At 49.5% G+C, this 24082-nt stretch overlaps 1 protein-coding gene across 3 annotated transcripts in view; it reads right to left on the reverse strand.

The window, feature by feature from the left end:
• Positions 1 to 24082, reverse strand: part of AFAP1L2 (actin filament associated protein 1 like 2) — a 98077-nt gene that overhangs the window by 37645 nt on the left and 36350 nt on the right. For all 3 annotated transcript variants that reach the window (XM_042960247.1, XM_042960248.1, XM_042960246.1), the window contains exon 2: positions 1578 to 1706. In XM_042960247.1, the coding sequence (XP_042816181.1) occupies positions 1578 to 1706 (129 nt within the window). The remainder of the gene's footprint in view (positions 1 to 1577; positions 1707 to 24082) is intronic.

The raw sequence follows: 24082 nt of genomic DNA on the forward strand, positions 1-24082 counted from the left end.
ACTGTCCCAAAATATCACTCCCAGTTCTCAAACATCCGATATAGAAATAGACTCAACTAAGCTGTTAAGACTTCACGAGAAGGCGTTTCCTGTTAAAAAAGAAAATCTGAATGTACTAGAAATGAAACCACCATGACCATTCTCGTGCAAGAATGTTAGAGCAGCCTTACTATTTGCGATAGCCCAGGCCCAACAACACAAAAGTCCAGCAACAAGTGAATGGACAAGAAGATCGTGGTACATTCACAGACTGGAGCACTACTGAGTAATGGAAGCAACAAACTACGGACGCAGCTCATAGCACGGACGAATCCCCTGAGCGCAAGAGGCCAAACATAGAGTACACACCCTACGATTCCATTTATATGAAGCTCTAGGATGGGCAATGCTAATCTGTGGTGGGAGAAATCAGAACGATGGTTGCCTTGGGGTGGGGGTTCAGGAATTCACCAAAAGGGGGCAAGAAAGAACTTTCTGGAATGATAGAAATGTCCGATGACTTATGGTGGGTGGCAGGTACACAGGTGTACGCGATTGCCAAAATTCACTAAATTGAAGGCTTAACTGAGATCTATGTATTTGATTATGTATAAAATGTACCTCAGTAAAAAAGAAAAAAAAAAAACAACTATGTACTCAAGGTCAAGTTTCTGTGATCTATAGCCTTAAAACTATGTTTTCCTCTGGGCCATATGATGCAGGGAAGGGATTTAACCTCTCTAAGCCTCAGTTTCCTCACCTGTAATAACAGCACCCACCTCAGAGGAGTGTCTTAAAGATGAAACAAGTTGATGTGTGTGCAGGTGGGTGATGTTCAACGAAGCGTTGGCTATTATTATCACAGTTTATTATCCCTTCTCTACTTTGAATGAGTAAGGAAAAGTGCTTTGAAAACACTTTGTTTAAAACCTCACTGAGGGCCGCTGTGCTGGGTGTCCGGAGATCTCTGGACTCTCGTTCACGTCACATCACTCCTATGCTATTGCTAATGGGCTGAATTACGCAACCCCCCCTTCATATATTAAGTCCTAGCCCCCAATACCTCAGAATGTAGGAGGAGAAAGTGTCGTCAAAGAGGTAACTAACATTAGGGGTGCCTGGATGGCTCAGTAGGTTAAGTGTCTGACTTCAGCTCGGGTCATGATCTCGCAGCTTGTGAGTTCGGGCCCCGCGTCAGGCTCTCTGCTGTCAGCTCGGAGCCCGCTTCAAATCCTCTGTCTCCCTCTCTCTCTCCCCCTCCCACCCCCTCTCTCAAAAATAAATAAACATAAAAAAAAAAAGAGGTAATTAACATGAAATGAGGTCACTAGGACGGGCCCGAAACCAATATAACTGGTATTCTTTCTTGTATGAAGAAATTTGGACACGGCCATGCACACAGAGGGAAGATGGTGTGACGGCCCAGAGAGAAGACGGCCATCTGCAAGGAAGAGAGGGAGGCCTCGGAAGGAACCGACCCTTCCCGACACCTTGAGCTCAGGTTCCCGGCCTCCCGAACTCTGAGAAAACATTTCTGTTGCTTAAGCCACACAGTTGGTGGCTTAGGCCCAACTCCAAGGCCCCCGGGCCACACTTACTGCTGTTTTTGGTGTAAAGCCGGAGGAGCTCAGCCAGGCCGCTCTTCTTGACCACAGCGGTGCTGCTCAGGTTCTCTTGGTCGAGAATCTTGAGGAAGTCATCCAGCTCTGTCAACAGCTGCTCCAGGGCTAGAGACAGGAAAGAGAAGAGTCCGTTACAGCAGTTGCCTTCTCTCCAAAGGCCCGGCTCAGAGGGGCACCTCCAGATCCTGCATCACCTCGACATGCGCCCTGTGGTCCTGAGGGGGAGGGGCTTGGGGTAAGGCCTGGAAGCACCTGGCGTGGGGGGGGGGCGGGGGGTGGCAGCCAAAAGGTGGTCCTGGGGAGAGGAAAACAGGCCCTTGGCTTTGAGATGGATAACCTTGGCTGAAGCTGCAGGCCTACCGTTTGCTGGATTGACAGCGGCCAAGATGGCCCAGACAAGCCCATCGGGCCATGTGAGTCTGGAAACGGGATTTGCTTCCTTGAGAAAAGTTCAATCAGGACGGTCCAGGGCCTGGGGAACTTGAATGCAGGTCAAACCCATAACCATCAAAAGAAATGCTGTGGTTGGCCCAGTTGTTGATCCCTTCCCCAAGGACAGGGAAGCAGAGTCACCCCGAGGAGACGAAACCGTGAGTACGCTGTCCCCACGGAATTACGGGTGATCCCTCAAAAGCCACGGTTGTCGGGCAAACAGAAAAACAAAACCTTCCTGAGTTTCTTCAGTAACTAAGCCACCTCAGCATTGAAATGGAGTCCAGCATCACTCCCAAGCTGGCTGAGGGCTCTGGTCCCACAGATCAAGGTATCAAATAGGCTCCCAAAAGGACCCCCAGGGTAGAGACACTTGTCATTTCTAGCTGGAACCATCTTGCAGAGATGACAGTGCAGAGGACAACAGTGTGGGAACAGGGCATTCACCATTGTCACTATTATTACTATTTGTGATCTAATTTCTGTTAAGAATAGGACGCTGCATTTGCTGATGGGGTCGTCACCTTGGCTCTCCTGCCCGGCTGGCTCTCCAGAACATGCTCAGGAATGACAGCCAGTTCCTTTTTTTTTCTTTTTTTTAATCTTTATTTATTCTTGAGAGAGAGACAGCATGTGAGCAGGGGAAGAGCAGAGAGAGAGGGAGAGACAGAATCCAAAGCAGGCTCCAGGCTCCGAGCTGTCAGCACAGAGCCCGACGTGGGGCTCGAACTCACGAACTGTGAGATCATGACCTGAGCCGAAGTCGGACGCTCCACCGACTGAGCCGCCCAGGCGCCCCGACAGCCAGCTCCTTAAGGCTCTACTCTCTGCTTTCCAAACCTGGCTGCACTGGGTCCCCTGGAGGGGGACTGGAGGGCTTTAAACAGTCCTGATACCTGCGGTAGCTGGGTGGCTCAGTCGGTTGAGCGTCTGACTCTTGATTTTGGCCCAGGTCATGGATCTCACAGTTCGTGAGTTCAAGACCCAAGTTGGGCTCTGTGCGGACAGCGTGGAGCCTGCTTGGGATTCACCCTTGCCCTGCTTTCTCTTTCTCTCTCTCCAAAATAAATAAACATTTTTAAAAAGTTTTAAAAAATCCCGATACTTAAGGCACACCTCAGATTGATGATATCAGAATCTCTGGGAGTAGCACCCAGGGGTCAGCAGTTCTAAAACTTGCTAAGGTGATCCCAAAGTGCAGCCGACGTGGAGAACCGCGGGTCTACTGGCAGTGACAGGGGCTCCACCTGAGGGCCCTGCTCCCAAACACAGAAGCCAAGAAGCCCGACTTGTCTTTTGTCACCTGCCGTGGGAACTCCGAGCGGTCACGCAATCTCTCCCAGCTCCTGTCCTCATCCGGAAAGTGGAGAAGACCACACAGGCCCTACCCATTTCACAGAGTTGTTGGAAGTGACAAAACCTGTGAGCTCAATGAGAGGACTACATCCGTCTTACGTCTTTGGCACCTAGCACTGTTGGAACTGTTGAATGAATGTTTATGGAATGAATGAATGAATGAATGAATGAATGAGTTCACTAGGCACCTACTAGTTCACAACAAGTTGAAGAGATAAGCATCATTATGCCCATGTTGTACAGGTGGGCCCGAGGGCCCAGAGAAGGCCCATAAGGTCCCACGTGGCCCACGGCAGAGAGCTCATTTGCTGTCTGACTCTTAAGACTGAGCTATTGGCAACGCTCGACTGGATGTTTCTATCCATGTAGTGCGTTCTTACAGCATCCCCCAAAGGCCTAGCTCCCCAGAACTGAACAAGAGCCGAAGATTATCCCCTCACCCCTTTCATTAGAAAAAGAAGCCGTCGTGCTCTCCCGGTTCTAAGGGAGAGACACGCAGTCTCTTTCTGGTCCGACACCCCCACGGATCTCAGTGGGGTAGTAGCCTCTGAAACCCATCCCTGCAAAACCAAATTCCCTGGAATGAACGTTGCTCTTGCTCGTGGGAGAGCCGGAGGAAGGGAAGGGGGCTGAGGATTTGCTCGTTTCAGGGAACGGCAGTGACAGCAGTGCCGGCGTGTGTGACTGTCGCATCAAACACGGGGGTCAGCCAGCTCGCCCACACGGGTGTGCACTGCCTGGCAAAATCAGAGCCCTCTCTTCCTGGCAGGGGTACTCACAAAGGAAACTCCACTTTGCCAAAGCCGGAGAAGAAGAAGCAGAGAAACCTTCACTCTCCCTCTCTGGGTCCTGGTAAAGGATGAAGAACCGAGCAAGAACCACAGAGGTCCCCGTGTCCACTCCTCTCTGGCTTGTCAAGAGCCGAGTGAAGGTAAAACACAGCCAGCAGCCCCGATGCCGCATGTGGTCAATGATGGCTCAGCTCATACGCTTAGAGGCGAGCTGGAAGGTGGCCCTCATCTCTGCCAGTGGCGACGTGGGTACCTGGTGAGCGCCAAGATGAGGCAAGAGGGAAGCCATGTTTGGGTGGTCCTGTCTGGGCAAGAGCCCTCGGCCAACAGCAGAATCTCTTGCCCCATTCCTGGGTATTGGGAAGACCACCACAGCGGGTCTCCAAGAGGCCAGAGGCTTTTGCCCGGGTCACTTAAAACCGATTAGACTCTCAGCGGAGCAGAATTTGAAAGGGCAGCAGCAAGAGCCCCCAGAGTCCACCGATCAGTAAGGATCAGGTGAGACCCCAGGGTGAGCCCAGCACTGAGCTGGGCCCTTGGCCTAAACTACCCAGGAAATTAAGATGGAGGCCAGGACAGTGTGGTTCTTGCCTTCTGCAAGCTCACAGGCAGAACAAGGCCAGCCCCAAGATTTCCAGACCAAGGCACACCACCAAAACTCCTCGACAAAAAGTGCGAGAGCAGGTCAGACAAGAGTCCTAGGCCTGGAAGGCTTCTGGGAAGACGTACAGTAGGGTAAGGCCTTAGGTTGTTTTCTGTTTGGTTTTGAGTGCTTTCTGAACAGCTATTCATGACTTTCCTGTTGGCTGCAGGAACTCAACAGGCCAAAAAGCAGTGAATTTGAAGAAGTCCAGACCGAGAGAACAAAGGGCAAATCTGAGGAAATGACACCGAGCCTTGAACTCAGCTACAGTGGCTGTGGAAAAGCCAAGGGGCCATGCAAGGCAGTCAGCATCTTGAGTTGCGCTTTTCCTGACCTTCTGAACCCTTCCAGGCTGTGCCTGCCGCTACTTCCGCTACAGAAAAGAAAAAGGCACTAAAACTCAAGCATGTCTTTGGTTTCACATCCTCAGCTATTCCCCAAAGCTGCCCGATTCCTGGAAAACAGCTTTAGTTTGTTTCCAAGCAAGCAAACATGTACGGGGCCAAAGGGTAAGAAGGTCGTGCCTGCTTCTGAGGAGACAGAGTTGACTTGAAAGGGGTCCCCAGCCTTTCCAGGAGCTCCATGTCTGGAGAGGGGGTGCCCAGGGAGTATACCAGGGGAGAAGAGAAGAGACTCGGGAGAGTCCCCGAGGATCAAGACACAGACTCTAGGGTTATCTGCAGGAAGAATATAGAAGCGGGTCACTGAGGATGCATAGGAGTTCACGGGGAAGAGGCAGAGGCATTTTAGGAAAAGGGAAAGAGGTGCTCAGAAGAGCCAAGTGCTGGGGGCGCCTGGGTGGCTCAGTTGTTTAAGTGTCCGACTTCAGCTCAGGTCATGATCTCCCAGTTCGTGAGGTCGAGCCCCGGGATGGGCTCTGTGCTGCTGACATCTCAGAGCCTGGAGCCTGCTTTGGATTCTGTGTCTCCCTCTCTCTCTGTCCCTCCCTCACTCATGCTCTTTCTCTCTCTCTCTCTCTCTCCCTCTCTCTCTCTCTCTCTCTCTCTCTCTCTCTCTCTCTCTCTCTCTCAAAAATAAAGATTAAAAAAGAAGACCCAAGCGCTGAAAGCACATGGAGTAGTTGAGAAAGCACAAGTCTGTCTGTACACCAGGGCACAAGGAGCACGGGAGCAGGGGGCGATGGCAGGCTCCGAGGCCAGAACTGCCGAGTTCGATCATGCATGCACACCATAAAGCCTTGATCTGCTTCCCTAAGGAGTCAGTGCCTTACCCCGCAGGGCCTCTGGAAAATGCAGCGGGAAGGCCATGCACATTGTTCTTCCAACAGGCCAGAGACAGAATAACCCCGCAGACAGCGGGGAGGACAGGGGGACCGCGGGAGGAGGCACTGAGAACGACAAGGGTGTGATGACCTAATCACAGCATCCAGGGGCCATGCAGGACGCCGCACCCCGCCACCTCCAATTCTCCCAGCTACCCCACGAGTGCACAGCATGGGCTCCTGAGGCCCGTATCTATAGTTAGAGGTGGCACGGGGGCTCAAATTCAAGTACGTCTTAAGCCCAAAGCGCATGCTGTCTGTCGTCCCTTGGCTGTAGCCATTCCTAAGTCAGGGAGGTTTATGTAGGTCATGACCTCTGCATCCTGTTCCATCATACTGGGCAAAGGGGACGGGGGGAGGGGGGCAGGGGACTCTAGATAATATGTAGAGGCAATGGGACCTGGTGATAATTCCATTAGATGAGGGACTTAAGAGGCCCTGAGTGACTGAGAGTCAGACACACAGAATGCCATCAGACACACAGACTTGAGGACACTGTAGTGAGACACGCAGTGTGGTCTCTGCCACAGGAGAACACACAGGCACGGCTGATGGGTGGTGGGGCACCAAGAAAGCATTCTCCTCGAAAATGGCTATGCTAGGTGAAGGGCAAGCACCAGGGTTGAAGAAACGCAGGACCAGGAACCCGAGTCACAAAGCCCAGGATGTCATTTCTGTCTCTCTCGGCATCAGCCTTCAAGGTCCATCCAGGTCCCTTCTCTACACAGCAGCCCGTGACCAAGAGCAATCAGCTTCTGCCTCCTCGGACTCCTCACCATCAAAGCCAGTTGTTCATGGTCATCTCCTTGTATGCCCAGTCGGTATCCCAGGCGACGCACGAGCTCTTCCTGGTTGAGGGTCAGCCTTTGCAGGTTCAGGGCTCTGAAGAGGTGCTAAGCACAGCAGAGGCCAGGGATTCTCCTGTGATCCTACCCTTTCAGGCCCAGCTCCTGGCTCTTAGAAATAACAATCAACAAAAGCAGGGCCCTAATTTGTGCCAACCCTGCTGACATTTTTCAGCCCTCAGAGCTGGGAGGAATGTGGCCATTTCATTGAGGCTCTGGAAGGCACTCATCCCGTTTCCCTCCCCGTCCCCCCCCCCCCCCCCCCCCCCCCCCCACTCCTCAACACTTCTCACTTTGGTCTCTCTCGTCCTCCAGCGGAGGGAGGGGAAAAAATAAGTGTGTTGTTCATTCTGGAAACTGTAGGCCCTTGTGCAGGCTTTCCATCCTGGCTCTGTTAAAGTTCAGAGTTGTCTGCTCAGGGTCTGACAAATCATCAATAAGATTCTTGTTCAGGGCTTCGAAGGCCCACGCAGAGCTGGGAGGTTCAACTGCTCGATTCATTGTCCTCGGCCATGGCCAAGCTCTGCCTCCAGATGACCTCCTCCCCCGGTTTTTCTCATCTTGAGGCAGTCTTGCCTTTTGGTCACTAGGTTCCCAACCATAAATATCTTCCCAACATGCCGAAAGAGCTGCTCCTCATGGTTCCCCTGCTGTTTCATGCACACATTTTTATTTATTCAGCTGCATTTGCTGAAGACCCATGATTGAGCACGATTTTCCTTCCAAACATGAAACGAAACAAACCTATTCTTTAAGTAAAAAGACGTGCATCCCACTCTCTACCCTGAACAGTTCCCAAGATGAAGCCACTGGGCATATTATCTGCATGAACCCAACTGCTAAGAACATGGAAGACGTTTCTGTGATCAGAGAGAACACCATGTCATTGCAGCAGAGGGCAGACAATGGCAGGTCGATTCCTCCTGATCCCAGAGAATCCTCAAGTTCTCAAGAAGGAGGTTTTGGAAAATGTTCCCTTTCGTTCCACCTAAGAAGGGACACATCAGGCCAACGTCTCCTGCCTTCAGAAGAGCCAGCCTTTGCCAAGTACCTGCTGTGCTTTTCTTTTTTATGGTGGCAAGAGACACATGACATAAAATTGACCATTTTAATCACTCTGAAGTGTACAAATTAGTGGCATTAGGTACATTGACAATGCTATCCCTATGGATTTGCCAATTCTAGACATTTCAAATATACACAGAGTCAAGGAACATGTGGCCTTTTGTTGAATGGCTTCTTTCACTGTGCACGAACAATTTCAAGGTTCATCCGTGTTGTAGCCCCTGTCAATATTTCATTCCTTCTTATCCCCGGAAACCTGCGTAGCCTTTGAGGTCTGGGTCCTTTTCCTTAACGGAAGGCATTTGAGATTTGTCTATGTTGTTGCATGTATGAGAAGCTTGCCCCTTTTGATTGCCGTGTGATATTCCACTTTATAGATGTCGGAAGCCCGAATATCTCCCTCCATGTGTCCATAGGTCTCCTCTGCTGCGTGCTTCTGCACAGACACGGCAAGTTCCTGTCTCCTGACACCAATGTGTGCTCTTGAAAGCACCTTCCTGCTGGCTTGAAAGGGTACGCCTGCTTTCGGTACACTTCACGGACGACCACTCAGGGGCTCAGATACAAAAGGAAAAGCAGTGATTGTCAGCAATAGCGGGACAATGGAATCACCTGGGGAGTTAAAAAAAAAATTCCTGATGCCTGCATCCACCTCCAGAGATCCTGCTGGAATTGCTCTGAATGTAGTCTGGGCCCCAGGAGTTTTTAAAGCTTCCCAGGAGATTCTAATGTGCAGCTAAGGTGATAAACCACTGAGATGAAAAAAAAAAATGTGATTAATGCTTCATAAAAAGTCTTTTTACTTTATATGTTTGGATAAAAACACACTTCAATAGTGTTTCTATAGGACTCGATTCTGATTTTACTTGTAGAACTTTGCAGAACTTTCTAGGTTGATTCCTGGTATATAGTCAGAGATGTTTGAAAATACCTTCCCCCCCCCCCAAAAGTCTTTTCCCTCCTGGACAGTAAGGATGTGGAAGGCAAGGACCACCATGTCTATGTGTTTACCCATTGTTGAACTCAGTTGTTTATCACTGAGGACCAGCACCCAAAAGATTCACAGGCCACCCCCGTCATGGAGCAGCGTCATGGACCAGCGTCATGGACCACAGTTTCTCCAGTGTAAGAAATACTCCAGGAGTTCTTATCTCCATCTTTAAGAAACGGTGGGGAGCGGCAGGCACCTGGGTGACTCAGTCAGTTAAGCACCAACTCCGGCTTGGGTCACGATCTTGCAGTTCATGGGTTTGGGCCCCATGTCGGTCTCTGTGCTGACGGCTCAGAGCCTGGAGCCTGCTTCGGATTCTGTGTCTCCTCCCTCTCTGCCCCTCCCCCGCTCACACTCTGTCTCTCTCTCTCTCTCAAAAATAAACATTAAAAAAATTTTTTTTAAAGAAACGGCAAGGAGGAGAGAACTTTGCTTCGTTTACTAGCAGTGTGCAAGAGCTGCCCCTTGCTGGGCCTGATGTTCCAGGTCAGCTTGTCACCATTTTTGTACGATCTGCTTTTTCTCGCCTATCTTGGAGTCTCATCACTTAGAACACTTTCCCCGAGAAGAGGCCGCCCTCTGCGTTCCCGGGTTAGTTGGGCGGGCTGGAGACACGGGACACATGGTCTGCTGCAGCTTGCGTTACTGGAAAAACAACGCGAGTTGCTTGCTCACCGGTGACCTCTCAAATGGAACGAGCCTCCCCAAGAGCAGAATTCCAGCCCCAGCCATGGAGCCAGCTGGAACCGGAGCTGCTTAGTTAGGGCCCTTCAGAAATTCACACAGTAACAGCCGAAGACATCAAACAGGGCAGAGCGAAGCAGAGACGCCCGGGGCCTGCTGAGGGCCACTCCCCCCCCCCCCACTCTACCTCAGTCTACCCAAAGCACCACCTGTCCCGTGAGCCCGGCAGCCCATGGCCGGTTGGCCATTGTCCTTTCTTATTTTCTATTTGTCCCATGAAGGCAAGTCCTCTGTCTCCAGTGAAAATGAAAGCCCTCTGTAGTAGCAGCTACCTGGCTTGGTAATGCTTTACTCAAAGTCAGTGCTTGGAAAACATCAGCTGAGCACAAGGAAAGACAGACACAGACAGACGTACACACGCGTGCATACACAAGCTAACGAAAACTCCTAAGTTGCCTCCTGCAAAAGGGTCTGGGCTGGTCTGTCCAGGAGGCCAGGGCAGAGGGCTCTCCGATCCCTGGCCGTAATTGCAGTCCCTGCCCCGGGTCACATAACATCTCTGGAATGACCACCCAGAGGCGGCCCCTGGCAGGTGATGGGCTGGGAGCATATAAGGTGTCTCAGTCCCAGATGGCGCCGTGGAGGGAACACTTCCTCAAGGGCGCGGGTAGGAAGGACATGGAGGCATCCGGGCCCCCCCGGGGACCAGGAACCCGGAGCCCGAGCTGGGTCCCCAGGGCACTGCAGCAGCTCAAGGGGCACACGAGGGCAGGGGCGAGACTCGCCAGGTTCTAGCAGCCACCAGGGTCCGGGCCAGACAAAGAGGCTTTGGGGCCCGGGGAGGCCTTTGTTCCCCAACCCAGTCAGGACATTCCTTAAATGCAATCTGCCAGAAGAGTGGCTTCATTCAGACTTGGCGGAGGCCAGTTGTGTGGGTGGGGCGCAAAGGTTCAGGGGGGGTGGCTCTCTGCGTGGCAGGTCCCACAGCTGGTACAAACCACTCCAGTCTCTGAACAAGAGGCTGTCAGGGGTCACCCAAGGTCACACTGGAAGTTTGGGAAGTACTGTCTGACAGAAAAAGAAGAAGGCTGGAAAGGAACAGTGGTTATCTGTCAGTGGAGGGGTTATGGGAAGGTTCGCGTTCTTCCTTTCCATCCCCCTGTTCGGCAAAGCCGAAGAAGGAGTTGTCACCCGGAGAGAAGCCACGGCTACGGCAGCTGCCGTGCTTTTGGTTCACTTGCTATTTGTATTAGAGAAAAAGGACACAAACTAAACATGTAGAGAAAGAAAAAAAAGATTATCCTCCATCCCGATTTCCTGTTTCTTTCCAGCATTTGGCAGAAGCAATCAAACACCATCGGACTGATGTGTTGAGAAGAAGCTGTATCCTGTTCAGGCCTCTGCCTCCAAGGAGGTCAAAATCAGCCCCAGCAACCCCAAACCACCACCATCCCGGCCTTGGACTTGGCAGGAGGCTGCTCCCCCCGCTTCTCCCCCCACCCCCCAGCCGATTCAGGCCCATCGGCCCACACAGACAAGAGCCCTGCTTCGAGCTCCAGGCAGCTGGGCTGGGGAACAAAGGCCTCCCAGCCCCTCAAGCTTCTTCGGTGGCTCCCAGAATCTAGAGTGTCTCACCCTTGCCCTCATGCTCCTGTGGGTTCTCTGGGCTCCTTCCTGGTCCAGAGGCAAGCAAGTCCTTCCGGCCCCTCCCACCCAAACCATGTTCCAGATTCAAACTGCCCCAGTCTTCTTAGCTCCAAATCTGGGTTCATTCCTGGCTTCACTATACACTGGCTATGTGGCCTTGGGGGGCTTAAGTAACTTCTTTGGGCCTCAGTTTCCTCATTTATAAAGTGGGGTTAATAATAGTACCTACTTAACAGGATTTGTGTAAAGATCACAAGTAATCCCATCAAGTGTGTATACTAAGTTCAACGTCAGCTGCTTAATAAAATCTAAATTCCACCAATAAGACGGATACAGAAAGCCTCCATAAACATATCCCCCCAAACCCCCCGCACGGACATACACACATATGTTATAATTTTAGTAGAGTGGCTTCAAAAAGGTGATTGGAAATGTCCCTGATTTTGCGGGACTACTAAGCCATGTCCTCACGGAAGGTCAGCAGGGGCTTCTGGAAGGTGGAATTTGGGTTAAGCCCCTCTGGAGAATGACCTCCCTCAAAACACAGACTGCTGAAAATAAACAAGTGAATGTTTTCAAAGCTCCTACGGCTGCCCAGCCCAGGTCTCAACAAGTTCAAATTGATCCCAGTAGCATACAGGGAGGAGAGTCAGTGCCAGGCTGTGATTTGAGAGGTAGCTGTCAGGTCCTTCCTTCCACTCTCGGTCTGTTTTCTAACCCCTCCCCCACCCCCCCCCCCACGGGCTGCCATCTGCCTGCCTGGACAGCCAACCCAGTTTCCTTTGGGCAAAGGAAAACAAAAACACTGCCTGGGGAGGGATAAACCATGAGCCTGTGAGGTGCGTATCTATTGCACTCCCCCGTTCCCTAGCGTCCACCTGCCCTTCTTATTTGTACCCAGTCCTCCTTTTGGAAACCCCCTCACCCAACTGTATTTGTGGCTTGGGTAAGACCAGAACCCCTACCTCTACTCCATGGGTAGCCATATGACCCTGGACCCAGCCAATCAAAGCACTTCCTGCCCCCAGCCAGTGACTGACTTCAGGATGGCCTCATGACCAGAGACAAGCCAATGGGCATCAGCCTTGGGGCTCTCCCTAGGCAGTGCCCACCTCCCTCCTCAGGCTCCCTGATCTGCTAGAATGTCAACCCCAGGCCCCAGTGGCCGCCTCTGGGAACAAGCCACCTGAGAAGGAAAACAGGGACTGGAGATTCTGAAGAGAACCTTTCAGCCCAGACTCAAACTAACCTTCCCCTTGTAACACTCGGTTATGTGTGGCAAGGACATCCCATTTTTTCATTAAGCCAGATCAAGCGGGGGCGGGGGGGGGGGTGGTGGTCTCCTTTGCTGGCAAATGGAGAGTAGACTACGGCAGCACATATCTGGATGCTGGAACCTGGGCCAGGCAGAGGAGATCTCAGGCCAAAGCAGGGTCACACAGTAAATACCAGAGCTCAGAATCAACAGGTCCTTCTGGCCCCAAGCCTGGAGTTTATCCGGAGTCATCTGAATCTACTTCGCATCGGTAAAGATTTGCGTATTAAAGCAGACTGCCCAGAAAGTGAAATTCAAAAACATTCTAATGAAAGCAAAGCATGGAGAAAGACCCAGGAAAAACAAAAAAAAACCAAACACCTGGAGAAACCTGAGATAAAGTGTCACCGAGGCCTAGGGGGAGGGCAGAGGGCAGTGAACACAGCTTCTGATGGCCTTAGGAACAAGCTGGAGTGGAAACCTCCACGCCTCACTCCCCAGTGCCAGGGGCCAGACCCAGAGGATCAAACAGCTGATGAAATGGGTGTGGTGCGATTAAGTTATGAGAGAGCCAGGAAAAAAGAGTCTGCCTAAAATGGTCCTTAATATTAGGAAGAATGGAGGAGCAAAAGTTCCACACAAAGGAGCAACTTTAACAAAGCCAGCAGATCTGAATGGCTGTCTAGCTGGGCTAACATCTCCAATGGACAAGAACCGACAATCACACAGAGAGCTGTACGTAATACGTGAACCCCGTCGACTAGGAATCAGTCCCTTGCAGGGGTTAGGAATCAATAAGGAAGGAAAATTAATTCTTTTGGCCCACTTAATATTCTTCCTCCCTTCTTTTGGTAATGGGAGGACCTATTCCATACGGTTCGGATTTGGCTGACCCCACCTTAGCCACAGGGGGTAGGCATGTGCCTGAGGACTGGCCATCCTTCAGGCCACTGTGATGGATTCAAGCAAGGCCAGAATTTTCCTCAGGATTTGCTCTACGGGCTTTGAGAGCAAGAGGCCTTTCTTTTCTTTGGATGACAAGCCATGAGGATATATACTGGGAGCTGTAGGAGACCACTCCCCTTTCCAGTCTGAGGATAAAGCCAGTGTCCAGAAGGGAACAAAGCTGACCACCAGAGACAGATACAGGGCCCTACCCACTTTGCTAGAGTCCCTAGGTCCAGCCGTGCCCGAAGCTAACTTTGCACCTGCTGACTACAACTGCATGAAGCAATAAATTCCCTTTTCCACCTAGGCTGGTGTTTAGTCATTGCTGACCAAAAGGTCCTCATTAATATGCAAATGAAGTTTGAACAAATGGTGGCTCCATGTAAACCACCCCTTTTATAAGGCACACCTCAATTCCCCAAAGCCGTAATTGTATGGCTCCCTTTGAAAGATCCAAGCACAAAGCCTACTGGGCCAGGTAATTTTCTTGGATGACCCACATGGTGCCCAAACCACCAGAAAAACTGCTGACAATGACCAACAAGACACTGAGGGCATGGCTGTGACGGTCCTGGTAAAACCACAGAGGAGAACAGCCAACAGTGAGGATAGAGGGTGGGAGGGGGGTGCTGCCACCCCGCCAGGAGCCCATCTCCCCTCTCTTTTCTGACTGGCACTTATGTCCTTGTGCTGGTCTCCACGGTCCCCGGTACGGGGCCCACAGTGGTGCTTTTCAAACTGTAGGCATGACACTTTAGCGGACTTTGCTGTCAACTCAGTGATTTAGGACATATAGCTTAAAAAAAAAAGTAGTATAAAATATCAAAATGCATGGCATCAAGTAAAGGAGTGAAATCTTTCATAAAACCTTTGATTTAGGTGTGTGTGTGTGTGTGTGTGTGTGTGTGTGTGTGTGTGTGTATTCCGGGATACACATTTCTTACCATGGTCACAATAAAAAAGTTTGAAAAACACGACTACAGACCCACGATCTCTTACCTGAAACCTGCAAAGCTAGAGGTGTTTTGAAATTCGGTGTATTTCAGGGGCACCTGGGTGGCTCAGTCAGTTAAGCAGCCAACTTAGGCTCAGGTCATGATCTCATGGTTTGTAGGTTTGAGCCCCGCATGGGGCTCTGTGCTGATAGCTCAGAGCCTGGAGCCTGCTGTGGATTTTATCTCCTTCTCTCTGCCCCTCCCTGGCTCATGCTCTGTCTCTTAAAAGGGAATAGAAAGAAAGAAAGAAAGAAAGAAAGAAAGAAAGAAAGAAAGAAAGAAAGAAAGAAAGAGGGAGAGAGAGAGAGAAAGAAAGGAAGGAAGGAAGGAAGGAAGGAAGGAAGGAAGGAAGGAAGGAAGAAAGAAAGAAATTGAGTGTATTTCAGACTCTAGAAAAGTGAACATGCTACATATGCCCCAGCAGGGTCCAGAGAAACACTCAGGAATAAAACACATTAATATTTCTACGGCAAAATGCACAAATACTCATGCTAAGTGGGCTTGATAGATTATAAATCGTCTCACGTCATTTTGGATCCCTCCAAATTAATTTGTGTCAACCTCACACACACAAAAATTTCTGCCTTTCCAAGTTTGGGGATTTGGGAATTGAGGAGAAATGGTGGAACTTTCTTGGGATTCCTAGGATCCTTTTCCTTCTGTGGCCTCAAAACTGGCTTTTAATTGTCTGGGGTTTTGTGTGTGTGTGTGTGTGTGTGTGTGTGTGTGTGTGTGTGTTTTAAAAAGACCTCACGGACGGTGGCAAACCCACACTAGCCGTTTAATGAATTAATGCAAAGCTGCAGGGTCTAAGAAACCACAGGGCTGCGGGCAGGTAGGTCTTTTAACCAAATTAACTGTGCTTCTACATAGAACTCACTGACTTTTGGTCTAAAATGGTACTGCTCATTCTTTGCTACAAGCCATATGTGGCTACAGAGCATGTGAGATGTGGTTAGTCTGAACTGAGATGTGCTCTAAGTGACCGAGTGTTACTTCCCCCCACCCACCAAAAAGAATGTAAAATATCTCAAGAGCGTTTCTTCTTTCAATATTGATTGCATGTTGAAATGATGGTATTTTGGATGTACTGGGTTAAAAAATATTCTGGAAATTAACTTCACCTGTTTTTTTGTTAAAAACTTTAAAAATGTAGTTTAAAATTATGTATGTACCTTGCTTTCTATTTCCTTCTTTTTTTTAATAAGTTTTTTTTAATGTTTATTTATCATTTACTTTTGAGAGAGAGAGGGAGCATGAGCAGGGGAAGGGTAGAGAGAAGGGGGGGGGGAGAGAGAGAGAGAGAGAGAGAGAGCGTGAATCCCAAGCAGGCTCTACACTGTCAGCACAGAGCCCAACGCGGAGCTTGAACCCATGAACTGTGAGACCAGACCTGAGCTGAAATCAAGAATCAGACACTTAACTGACTAAGCCACCCAGGTGCCCCTTGCTTTCTATTTCTGTTGAACAGCACTGGTCTGACCCATCTATCACAGACTCAGAGCTTATAAACTCATGAAACAACTTGTCCTCTGGATGGACACAAAATTCGCCCAAGTCACACAGTGAGTTTGTGGAAGGCTCGATTTCCTGTGTCTGCCCAAGGCTTTCTGAAACCTAAATTGAAACGGTTTTGTATCCTGAAGAACACAGGAAGGAATACAGGTCACTCTTTAATGAGAGTTCCAGGGAGCCGTGGCAAAGGGCTTGGAAAAGGTGGAGCCCTTCTCCGTGTGCTGGTTGTGACTGATTAAGGTGAGAGGGGCAGCGAGAGAGAAGTCCTCTCTCAGGAAAACAGCCATGACCTGGACGAAACAGATTTGGATACTTGGTGCAGGCTGTCCTGTGTTTACCCGAACAAGGGCCAGTTATTCATCACACAAATGTTCTAAACGGAACCCTTGAAGCTCTGTTCTACCAACAACGTAAAGGCATCACCGAGTGTTGAGTTGGATCACTCTTCTCATGTAATATTTCAGCCAACATTTGTCAAAAGAAACTGCTGATGTAGGATTTCCGACCCTTCCAGGGCATTTCAGTTTTTGAGAACATTGTAGGTTTGCATTTGGCTCCTTACTCCAATCTTTCTCCCCGCCCCCTCCCCCCCCCACCAAGCCGATCTCAAAGGGACCCCCTCAGCTCCTCTCCTCCCCGCCCCACCTCCTCTCCCTACGCCAGCTTCTCCAACATTGTGGCCCCCGTCCTGAACACTCCGGAAACCATCCTCAGCCACTTTTTCTCTGGCATGACCAAGTTCTCTAATGCAAGAACCACGCACACCACTCTCTCTCCCTGAACTAGTATCCCCTTGACCCTCACACCAGGCTTTCAGGGCACCCCAGTCATGGTCACTATTTCAGCCCATCGATGTGCCCTGCCTCATCCCACCACGACCCTGGCTCTGTCTACCCATAACAACTGTTCAAAAGTATTTTCCCGGTGCTAGCTAGACATCTATCCTCTTTTTAAAGATGTACTGAGCACCGACTCTGCTAGGGTCATGCTAGGCAATGCAGTGCAGAAGACAAGCAGCTAGATCCCTATTTCCAATTTGAATGTATCCCCCGAACTCATAAAATAAGAATGCATGTTGCAACTGTTTGCAAGTTAATGCGGAAGCATTTCCTTTTTTTCCCCTCAGCTATGGTGTTCCTAATGGAGGATGCTTCTTATAACCCACAGCATCTCAGAATCAACCTCCTTCCAACCATGGTGATGTTTACATCTCCTCATAGGGAGGGGGCTGTTTGCACCACGTTATGTTTCTTTGGACGACAGATTACTTACTCATTTTTCAAGTCCCTTGCATGCTAAAATTCCAGCTGTTCAAACCTCATACCAGATTTCTAAGAGCACAAGCATTGCATCTTGGAGTTCACTCTGGGCACCCCCTCCTGTACCTGGTAAGGCACCCAGCCTGGCGCAGGGGCTCACAGATTTGACCAATGCACACGGGGTTGGGGTGCGGGGGGACGGGTAAAGAACTCCCCTCTTCCAGCCCACGGTTCTGAATTTCTCTGCCCTTTCCATTCAGAATTGGTTGTTGGGATCCCATTTGGAATCTCCAGAACAATCCCAGCTCTGAATCCCAAACTTGGTTCAGGAGTGGCTCACCTAGAAGTGAGGCTTAATTAGAAAAAGCTGGAAATAAAGGAGTTTTGCCTCCCCATTGTTCTGAATGTCAGTTGGCATAAAGTAAAGCAAAAGTACAATGAACTCTAAATTCAGCAACAAGGATTAATAAATATTATGGTGGGTCATTTTCTACTGAAACTTAAAACTATGAAGATAGAATTACAGTTAAATAAAGAACACAAAATGCTATTAATAATAAACCAGTAAAAGAGAAAGAATACACACCAAAAGAGGGAAACTGCTTTTATTACGAATAAAGTCAGCCAGATGACTGACAAAGTTTATCACGGTGAGCTCTTATAACAAGCCTATAGGGTAGATACAATCATCTCTGAGATGAAGAAACAGACTCAGGGAAGTTAAATAGCTTGGCCAAAGTCACACAGCTAGTAAATTCAAATCTGAATTCAAATCACTCTGACCCTCCCCCCGAATACCTTGCTTGGCCTCTCTTACAATTTCTTCTTTCACGTCTGAAAGTTTTTAAGTAAAAACTTAAGTAGTTTAAAGAGTTTTTAAGTCAAACTTCAAAAAAAAAAAAAAAAAGGAAAAATCCAGTCATTTGGCAACAGAGCCTAGCAGAGAGAAGACTTATCTAAAACAGTACTATTTGCCTAGTTTTATATATGAATACGGAAAACTCTGCGAGCCCATTTCCACCCTGATTGTTATCAATACAAGTTGCCAGTGACCAAATCATATCCTAGGAGAACAGTAACACAGTAAAAGAGAACAGCAAAAGACGCAGGAAATACATTTAACCTACAGCAGGTACGGAGAGCACTATGTTCAAGTCTCTGGTGTGTGACACTTAGTTGTCCGACGCTTGACAAGTTCACCAGTAAACCCTGCACCAGCAATTATTTTGCTATTGCAATCAAGCATGGGTGGCCAAGTTGCAAAATGCACCAGCTTTATTACCGGGTCTCCCGTGACTTTTGGTTTTACAAAGACTAAATGCTTTTGAATAAAGTTAGGCGATAGAAAATCATCTGCCGCTCGAATGTATTTTACGAATCCTGTGTATAAACATGCCTTACACAGCTCATCGCCAACAGCCGGGAAATGAACGGTGGCAGAAAAGGGACCAAATGGACATCCGTGGGCCAGCACCTCGGAGGGTGGTCACAAGTCCTCTAGAAATGAATCCACTTTCCTGGTCCCCTGCACAGCAGGGGAACTCAGGGTTCATGGGGGAGAGTTACACCTGTTAATGGAAGGGTCAAGGAAGGGGTTTGGCTGGCAAATGATGTTTTAATCAAAGCCTTCCTCTGGCTATCAGAAGTAAGTTTCAAACAAGTGATCTGTTGGCTGAGCGTGGACTTGGTCAAAGAAACCCAAACAGCTCTCCCTGCACTGTAATGAAGTATTTTCCCCATCCTTTCTTTCGTTCATTTTTTAAAAAAGGTACTGACATGCTCAGGGCAAGAGGCAAAGGTAGCCAACTGAAATTCAGAAACAGAAAACAACCGTCTCACCCGTCTCTTTCTGGTTTTCATCCTTGGACTTTTCACTCCGTTTCCACTGAGAATGCCTTTGCCAAGGATACCAAAAAAGGATCATATATGTGACACCTGCTACCTTACTGAGCTAGGAATGAGCAAATGCCACAGAGATTGTACAATGGTTAGTTTTAGGTGTCAACCTGATGGGCACATCAGATGATCCTTTCTAATAAATCTCTTCCTATGGATATGGACAGACAGACAGACAGACACATATCCTATTCGTTTTGTTTCTTGGGAGAATGCAGACGAGGACACAGAGCTTTTGCAAAACCAGGGAGATATCCTGCTCCATTTGAAAGACATTTAGAAAAGGGCAAGAAAAATGTTATGTGTTTGGGAATTAAAACATTTAGCACTACTGTCCTGAAACCTAAAACCTCCTAGGTACTTTCCTAACCCAAACTTATTCCAACAAACAGAGTTCAAAACCCCACAGATCTGGACAGTCTCATCGGTGTTGAGGCTCAAAATTCCTCAGAACTTTGGACGTGCGTTTCCTTTTCCAAGCAAAATTTCTCCAACAGTAAACATTTCTTCCATTTACACGTATTCTATTCCTGTAAAATCACAGGACCAAGTGTCAGGAAATGAACCCAGACAGAAAATGGTACTGATCCCAGTCCAGAAAGATCAGTGAGACAATTGAGATTATTCCCAAGCTCCTGATACCTGACGTTTAATACAGATGCCTACCCTCAAGGAATTCTGCCAAACATTCAGCTGAAGGCCCACGGACAGCAGCCACCCGAGAAAAGCACTCCCCTCTGACACATGATATCTGAACACAGAGACTAGGACAGCTCTGGTGCAGAGTCTGCAGACTAATGGAGCCACCTTGACTTCCCTCCGGCTCCTAAGAGGTCACATCCTAGGGTGGGGTGTTGCCTCAAGCCGACCCTGGCACCGTGCCTCCCATCTGCCTTTCTTTACCAAATATTTACGGAGCACCTTCTTTACCTTAGACCCTTAGACCTGACCACTAAATAAAATGGGAAAAATGGGTACCACTAAATAAAATGGCCCTCTTAGAATACAGATCAACACGCCTCGCTGTAAGTTTATAGCGATGTTAGCTTTTCTGTACCTTTTGGATGAACCAAAACAAAATTCTTGGTATTCTTTTTTTTTTTTTTCATGTTTATTTATTTATTTTGAGAGAGAGAGAGAGAGAGAGAGAGAGAGAGAATGAGAGAGCATGAGCAGGGGAAGGGCAGAGAGAGAGGGAGAGGGAGAATTCCAAGCAGGCTCCACACTGTCAGCACAGAGCCTGACATGGGGCTGGAACCCACAAACCCTTAGATCATGACCTGAGCTGAAATCAACAGTCAAGACACTTAACTGACTGCGTCACCCAGTGACCCAGGTGAATACCAAATTCCTGGTATTCTTAATGTTCTAGTATACTGTGGTTCTCCATGTATGAATGGATGGGAAAACAAAAAAACCCTATATGCTTTTCTACAGCTGTTTTCTTATAACATTTTTCTTCCACTTATGATGGCGGGAAGGGAAGCAGACTAGGCTACCTCAAAATAAGCCACTTTGGCATATGGATGATTTTCAGTTAAAGTTACTTAAGAAAATGCCAGGTGCAACAAGGACACTCTGACCTCCTTTGTCCCCCGCCTCCCCCAAAACAGGAAATAAATCTCCTGTGTGAAGGCACCTTCCCTATGCCATGAGGGTATAAAGCATCCTTATCGAAAAAGATAGGGGAATTCGAGGCCGAGAAGGCTGCATAAACAAACTTTGTTACTTCTTCATTAATTTGCCGCCCCAAGCCCAGCCCCTTTGTCTTGTCACAGGCTCACAAGTAACCGCTTCTTTGTCTACAAGGTAGGAGAGCTGCCTGCTCACTTCTTTGAGCCTCATATTTCTATTGGCTCCTGTTCATATGACATTAGATTTGTTTGTCCTAACCCCTGGTTCCTGTGAATTGACCTTATTTGGAACTGGATCTCTGAAGATGCAATTAAAGACCTTGAGATGAAATTATACTGGATTTAGGGTGGGCTGTGAATGCAATGATTGGTATCCTTCTAGGAGAAAGGAGGGGGAGCTGTGAGATACAGAAACACAGGGGAAAGGGTCGTGTGGGGACAGACAGAGGCTGCAGTTCATGCTGTCACAGCCAGGGAAAGCCAAGCGCTACCAGGAGCTGGAAGAGGCGAGGACGCTTCTCCCCTAGAGTCATTAGAGGGAGTGCCCGCCTCGCCGACACCTTGATTTTGGAACTTCTGACCTCCAGAACAGTGAGGGAATAAGTTTCTGTTGTCTTAAACCATCTAGCTGGTAGTAATTTGTTACCGCAACCCTAGGAAGCTAAGACAGCCCCCCAAAACTCACGGATCGAGAGAATATTTGTACACAGCTTTAGGAAAAAAACAAAGAGCCAGGAAGGAACAGACTTCTAAAAGATTAACCTGGTTGGAAAAAGTTTGATTTTTCCACCGGACTGCAAGAATCTGATTAGATTTAAAATCAGCCAGGATAAAAACTTCTTCATTTAAGAACATTCATTCTGGCAAAAGAGAGCCTTGCTTTTTGCCATAAATAATTACGAACAACTTTCACGAAAAGCTGAGCGGATTGTGGGCCCAGGGCCCAGGACTTCTAGGCGGGGACCAGACAGGTGCAGCGAGGACAGCTGTATAGAGCCCATGGGAGGGGAACATGCCCCGGCTGCCCTCTGCCAGGCTCCGCCCCCCTCACCTGGTGACAGTGGCACTTGAGCCTCTCACACACTGGGAGGTGTCTTGTGGGAGTAGGTTCTAGACACAGGAGCAGCAAATTGGGAAAACGGGTTTCTGGGAGTCAGGGCGAGGCAACCCTGGGAACACACACCAGACACAGAAAATTCCAAGTTGCCTCTCTTGGAAGGTCCCTTGGGCCCACCAGCTTCCACCCGGCGTGCAGCCTGCTGTGGATACACCACACGCGTCCCAAAGGCCAGTCAGGCCTGCTGTCTACTGTGCCACTTTATGGGAGGCAGCGCCCCGGGCCACCAACGGCCCCACGCCATACACACGAGGCTGACCTCCTGTTCGTTCTGAGTCCTGGCCCTTCCGGACCCCTACTCGCCACATGAGCGTCCGACCAGCACCGCTAAGCGCAAGGCACTAGCGGGGCCCTTGCCGAACTTCGCTGCGTTTCACTGAAGCCTCCACAATCTTACCAAAAGAGATGTCATTAACCAATATGTGAAGTGAAGTCACTTTACGAAGCTTACAGAAAGAACCGGAAGCAGCATGAAACCAAAGCCCAGCGCTTGGGCCTGGCGTCCAGGGCTTTCTTCCCCACAGCAGGGAGGCCTTCCGTGCTTCGTCCAGAGCGGGGTCTAGGCCTCCAGGGCTCAGCCTGTGCCGTTCACATGCTGAACTGACAGGGCTGTCCCGTGCTGGCCTGCTACTCAAGGCATTCTACCCATGCCCTTTCCCCAAGCAGAACCCAGGCCATGCCACTGACTTGATAATGAAGCCCTTTCTGAGCAGCAGCTGTTGCTGTGGGCCTAATTAAAGGTTAGGGAGTGAGAACCAAGCTGTCAACTTCCATTCCGTTCTTTGAGACCCTCTCCCCTCGCTGACATCTCCCGTGCAGGCTGCTGCTTTGTGAAACGCTCAGTCAGGTCACAGCTGTGACAGCTGCTGAGGGTTTGCCTCGGGGCTCCTGCTGGTGCCCAAGTCGGGGCCTGGGGGAGATCCTGGCATCACCGTTCATGTGGCCAAGACCCTCGGGGCCTGTATTAGTGTCCTAGAGAGGCCATAACAAAATACCATGGACTGAGGTGCCTAAATCAACAGGAATGGAGTCTCTCCCGGTCCTGGAGGCTAGAAGGCTGAAATCAGGTGTCAACGGGGCCATGCTTCCTGGCCTCTTCCTGGTTTCAGTGGCCACCAGTAATCCCTGGCCTTCCTGGTTTGCAGCTACAGCACTTCAGTCTCTGCCTCTGTCGTCACAGGCATCATCCCTGTGTGTCTCCGTATTCAAACTGCCCTCTTCTTATGAGGACCCCCTACCTTTACTGGCTGATAGCCCACCTTAATCTGGTAGGACCTCATCTTAACCAGATGACGATCCGCAAAGACCCGATTTCCAAATAAAGTCGCAGTCGGGGGATTAGGACTTGACCGTATCTTTTTAGGGGCCACAGTTCAACCCCAAAGAGGGCACATGGCAGGCCACACAAATAAATCCTCTTCTCTGAGCCCTCACACTTGTGGCCCCAGCACTGAACAAGACCCTCGCTCCGCCCGTGCAAGGGGTTGAGCTGACCTACCGGGCCGCCTACAGAGCGGCGGGGTGGGGGGTGTCCCGCTGGGTCCCCCGGCTCGCGCGTGGGTCGTGAGTTTTGTTATCTATTCCCCAGACCAAATAAATCAGACCGTCTCTTGGGTGAGGCAGGGGGTCCAAATTCATGGAGGTTCTGCAGCTGATTCAAATGAGCAGACAGGATTAAGAGCTGGAGTCCTGGAGTGCAAACTAATCGAGTCATTGGTGCAAGAGAGGTGATGAGTCCCATACAACCAATGGCTGACACTTCTCTGCAGTGTGTGTCCTGAGGTTCCCCGACTCTTCTCCTGCCAGTCCTGAGCCATCAAGACTTGTTTGAGACCTTCCTCTCCTTCCCCCCAACTTCTCCCTATCTCCCCAGCCCGGAAGGTTCATGAGGAATATTCCTTTGTGTCTGTCTTGATCACCATTTCCTCAACGTGCTGAGTCCTGCCAGCACACAACAGGTGCTCAACACGGGTTTGTTAAATGGAGGAGCGAGTGAATGAATGGACGTAGGCACCGAGAAGTACATTTTGGAAGGAGACAAAGCCACATCAGGAGGGTAAGTTGAATCCTGCCATCTACCCAGGAGTTCATAGTCCAGAAGGTGGGACAGGCTCCTCCAACTCACC

The sequence above is a fragment of the Panthera tigris genome, chromosome D2, assembly GCF_018350195.1.
Source record: "Panthera tigris isolate Pti1 chromosome D2, P.tigris_Pti1_mat1.1, whole genome shotgun sequence".
NCBI classification, from domain to species: domain Eukaryota; kingdom Metazoa; phylum Chordata; class Mammalia; order Carnivora; family Felidae; genus Panthera; species Panthera tigris.